Source organism: Adiantum capillus-veneris, chromosome 16 (assembly GCF_014529385.1).
Source record: "Adiantum capillus-veneris isolate H3 chromosome 16, ASM1452938v2, whole genome shotgun sequence".
In the NCBI taxonomy this organism is placed as follows: Eukaryota; Viridiplantae; Streptophyta; class Polypodiopsida; order Polypodiales; family Pteridaceae; genus Adiantum; species Adiantum capillus-veneris.
In genome coordinates, this window is record NC_140946.1 from 122,283,550 (window position 1) to 122,288,439 (window position 4,890).

The window sequence follows — 4,890 nt, forward strand, 5'->3', positions numbered from 1 at the left end:
CTTAAAATTAACACGATGCAACACCCTTCCAAGGGAATTTTGCCCTTTTAGAACAGGGCTAGAAAAACGTTACACTCCACAAGAATTGCAAGAAATCTGGAAAAAATAGTTGTATGCCCTTCCAATTTGTGTAGAAAGAAAAGGGGAGTTTTTAAAGGCCTTCAAAATAAAAAGTAGACTCTCCCTTCACATTTGAGGGCTTATACTAGGAGATCATGTGATCAAGTTGTGGAAAGTACAAGGAGCTCTTCCTATATCTATGAGCATACCATAGTGTGGTACTAGGGCTATGAGGGAAGCGGTGAACATCGCGCTTAATCGTTTAGAAGATATTTGCAAAGTTTCCATTGTTACATGAGTGTATACACCCATGATTTTGGATTTTAAGTGCTTGATTGTAGAGGTTCACACTATATTTTTGTTTACTCAATGCAAACAAAGTAGGCACTATACATGTACATGGTCATAATGCTTACTTTTCTCTCTCACTCATTGCACCTTTGTGAAGCAGCATCGACTTTGTAGTGAGTGTGTGTGTGTGAGAGAGAGAGAGAGAGAGAGAGAGAGAGAGGGGCATTGCAAAGCTCTAAATGATTCTCGATGATGAAAGGTCTTTCAACAATAATGGATAAGTGCTTTGTCACTTGGGCTCTTGCCTCTAATGCGTGGTATGACACACAATTAGAGTGGAAGAAGCTAGGGATGGGGCTTTACAATAAGGCCTTTTAAACCCTAGTGTTGTGATACATGCCATTGGAGATTTGCACATCCGCTAACGTGGAGGAATATTCGACTATGTAGCTAGATTCTAAGAATTGTCATTGTCAACAAAGACATGAAGAGATCAATGTTGGTATAGAACCGCTTTTATCATTATTTGGTTGAGATCTAGCACTCATACCTCCAAGGGGTAGGCCTCGTGATTTTATGAGTTAATATAGACTGCTATGTCTACCCTGTGCGAACAAACCAGATGGAGGTAGTCGAATCTATATGCATTGCCAATGGGCCAATCTTGTGGCACCAAAGTTGAGGGGGAGCACTTTTTCACCTGTAAAGAGACGTCAGGTTTTCGCTTGTGTTATCTTCTTTGCTCAGCTGGATTCACTTAGAGAAAAAGCTTGCACGTTGGATTGTGCTCCGTAATTTGCCAATGCAGCACAAAATTGATGCAAAAGAGTGGTATTGCATATGAGTTCCAATAGCTTAGCAAGGTTGAACCTTTCACATGAATGTAGGATAGTTGACACGGTAGCCAACCCGTCGCTTTGACACACATTGTGATGAACACTCGACGTCACATTAGTGGGGTAAGGATTCACTAGAATTGGGGGCCGCCATTCTACTGGCCCCCTTACCTTAGGCCCGTGTCATACACAGGCGCTGATCAGTGCTGAGGAAAGAAATGGGCCAATGAGAACTTGCACCCGATGCCTTTTTCATTCACACAAGGTGATGTCCAAGCACACAACCTACCTAGGTGGACTACTGAGTCGTGTCCACCATCCTTGCTTGCAACCAATCCGGAAGCGGCAAAACCTGGCAGCCATCTCTTTTGTAGGAAATTGATGCCGCCTGCGTCTGACTGGGGAGGAGGTCAAGGTAGTGACGTTCTTGCAAAAGTGGCTGTCCAAGAAAAATCAGCTCGCCCATCCTCGTTTATAAAGAACACGAGATGGACTCGAGGGTTCAACGACGGGCATTCAATCCACCATTGATCTTGGTTGCATGGGGTAAAATTTTAGGTGCCCATCGTCGCGCTCGCTGCTCAAGCCCTCGACCTCCTCCCACAGACTCCCACACCTTATCCAACCCGCCTATCACGCATCCGTGCAGGTATATCAACTCCGTGTATATAAATCTTTGCCCCCCCCTGTCGCGTGGATCCGACGGTCCAAAGCCCCCGCCCCGTCGATAAAGCGCCCCACTGTTGATCCCTCAAGTCCCACCCTGTGTTATTTATAGACGAGGCTCACCCATGGCCAACGCCCCACGCCCCACTAGATATGACATGGTTCCATGTGATATTGTAGTTGTGACCAAAGTTTGAAATTCAAACCCTACTCCTCAAATGAGCGCGAGAAGCTGAAATGGAGAATGTTTCAGACTCCCCAGGATTGCCCACACTCTGCGATTCGCTTTCAACCTGTAGCTGCCATGGCTTCTTGTCCCTCCAAAGCCCATCTGCTTTCCCCTCCCTTTCCTCCGACGACTCCAGCCAGCAGGTATGGCCAAACCCTAACCCCTCGAAGCCTTCTCAATCTCCATCTGGTTTTCTAGTGTAACATAGATGATTGCAATGCGATCTGCAGATCGAGGCTCTAAGACTGGGCTTTGCAGAGAAACGCTCTTCTCTATTTCACTGCGGCTGCAAATTGGAAGCGTCGTTTGAGGTTAAGCAGGTATGCGATTCTGGCTATGGAAGAAAAGCCTAGTTTAGGAGTGAATCTGAGATCATCTAACATTAGGTTTAGGTTTGCAGGATGAATGCTTATCCCAGAGGTCATTGAGCCAAACCCGGGTAGCCTCACATGAAGATATCCGACAACATGGAAGCCTCTTTTGTGATAGCCTTGCGGCCTCCAAGCAGCCGCACAACTCAGAAATACCTCCTTTGCCTTTCGGGCAACTCGGTTTACCTGCTTCTGCTGGCACATCACATTCTTGGTTATATTGTTCATCCTCAGATCTCTCATCAATGTTACTCTCAGGTCGGAGTGGTGGGGTAACCTTGGAGGACAGCTATGGCTTCCCCACACAAACCTCCAAAGATTGTAACTCTGTAGCACTTGAGACTCAAGTTGAGATCAATGAGACTTCTTGTTTTGATACCCATGAGGAACATGAAACACCTGTGCGCATTGATCAAACACCACACGATAATCCCCATGATGAATTTGGACATGAAAGGCATGTGCAAATTGATCAAGCCCCACAGGTAGATCGCCATGATGTATTTGTACGTGATGTTAGCTCCTTTGTGTGCAAACTGTTCAATCAAATCGTTTTCAATGCTGTCAATACCAATCGCAATGATGTAGAGTATGCTGATTGCGTTCAAGCGGCTCACCACCATGAGAACAGATTGCAAGCAGCACACACATCACACAGCTTCTCTTCATCTTCTTTTGGCACTGTGGAGTCCGAATCTGCGAAGAAAACCAAGCAACAACCTTTGCAAGAAAATAATGAGTGCGGTGAAGTTACAGTTTCTGTCTTCAAGGAGGCTGTCACAACTCCTGTGTCTATTGCTTCCAAAGCTTTGAAAGAAAATTTGGCCCCTGAGTCTTTCAAGCAAGAGCTTGGAAAAGGTGGTCGTTTAAAGGCAGATCCTGCTGGTTGGATGTGCCCAAGGGATGCAAAGAAGAATTTCAAGCTCAAGCCTAGGCAAGTCGTTCTTGATAAGTGGCTCGTAAGGCAGAGGTAGAAAGTGTTTTGAAACAAAGTGAATATTGTTGGCTATTGAACATTTAAGAACATTAAGACATCAAATGGTTTTGAGCATGTAGTTTAATAGGTTTCAATGTGTCCGTAGTTAATATATTTTTTGAGCTGGTCATTTTTTTTATTAGGCCTATCTAGGAATTTCCCTTTGTGTTTTCAAAGAGTTGTCTTTTTTCTATGCCTTCTCTCTTTTTGCAAGGGCACAATTTTGAAGGGCCCTAAAGTTGGTAGTCTTTAAGATCATGGCTTGATTTCTATTGCGATTGACGCTGTCATGTTGTAGTCATAGAAGATTGACATTTAGCTGAAGACGTTGCCCAAGCTTGCTAAAATTGACCAATTTCATTACCATGTTCATTTTTGATTGATACATCTAGTTGCTGATTTTGTTCTAGCTGCCAATGAAAAGAGCATGCACGTTGAGACTCCGAGCTAGCTTCTCCAATTACTGACTCATTACTATGCCACATGTTTTTCGTGAGTGTCTCTTTGAATATAAACAGAGCCATGTTTTTTTGCTTATAGACCTTGCTCAACAATATCATGCTTTCATTCTTGTTATCATTCCATTTTGTGAAGTTGTATTTTTAAAAAAGTTTTTGCGTCATGAGTACTTGATTAAGTATCATTTTGCGTCAAGATAGAATGTCACCGCATGCTGAGGAGAGCTTTCGGACTAAGAACTTCAAAGAGATACATGAGTAAAACAAAGGAAATAGAAAAAAGGGCCTCCCTTTCTTCCTCTTATCTCCTTTGTGTTTGGATTTGGTATATTTGACATATTTCAATGCCCATAAAAAGAATTGCCATTCGCTTGGGAAGCACCGACTCATAAGATGCATAACTTGACATGACTATGCTTGGTTGAAGATTATAGGGTGTGTCATTCTTCAACAAACACATTAGCGATTTCATGATGATACAATGCATACATACACGAAGTATTGTGATGTGCATGGTGTTTGGTTGGATAGGCTCTGGTCTGTCCCTATCGTTCCCTTGCAACATCTTTCTCTAATCGTAAATTTGGTGCAAAATGCTCAAGGCAATGATCAGTGGAGGCATCTGTTTGCTGCTTACTTGATTGGTTTCAAGGCCACACGAGGATGCCGCTTAGCAGACACACGATACTCATACAAGTTTTTCAAGACTTGAAGGAAGAACAATTGCAGCATTACCCCTCTTGGGATTTGTTTTGCAGGTATCGCAGAAAGTCTTCCAGAACCACAGGAGTTGCAGCTTTGTTGCAGATGTGCTTTCTCTTTGGCTCTCAAAGTGGCGGTTGCAGAGTTGCTTGTTTAGTGTTTTTAGGATTAGCATTTGAAAGCAATAGTTTTTGTTGAACAAGGCGTCTAGGGACAGAACGGTGAACGACGAAGAAGAAGAGATTATAGATTAAAGAGGAAAAGAATAAAACATATCTTTTAAAAATTAGAAGGGTGCTCC

General features: G+C 43.4%; 1 protein-coding gene across 1 annotated transcript; it reads left to right on the forward strand.

Annotated features, from left to right (window-relative positions):
- Nucleotides 1-1,999: 1,999 nt before the first annotated feature.
- Nucleotides 2,000-3,578, forward strand: LOC147439778 (uncharacterized). Its single transcript, XM_086484392.1, has 3 exons — nucleotides 2,000-2,225; nucleotides 2,313-2,402; nucleotides 2,483-3,578. Exons 1-3 carry the CDS (start codon nucleotides 2,091-2,093, stop codon nucleotides 3,425-3,427), a joined length of 1,170 nt encoding a protein of 389 aa, XP_086340518.1. The 5' UTR covers nucleotides 2,000-2,090; the 3' UTR covers nucleotides 3,428-3,578.
- Nucleotides 3,579-4,890: the final 1,312 nt, after the last annotated feature.

Coding starts and splice junctions, on each gene's coding strand:
- LOC147439778 (XM_086484392.1), top strand. CDS start 2,091: ATGGAGAATGTTTCAGACTCCCCAGGATTGCCCACACTCTGCGATTCG. Junction 2,226..2,312: donor CCGACGACTCCAGCCAGCAG/GTATGGCCAAAC, acceptor TGCGATCTGCAG/ATCGAGGCTCTAAGACTGGG. Junction 2,403..2,482: donor CGTCGTTTGAGGTTAAGCAG/GTATGCGATTCT, acceptor TTAGGTTTGCAG/GATGAATGCTTATCCCAGAG.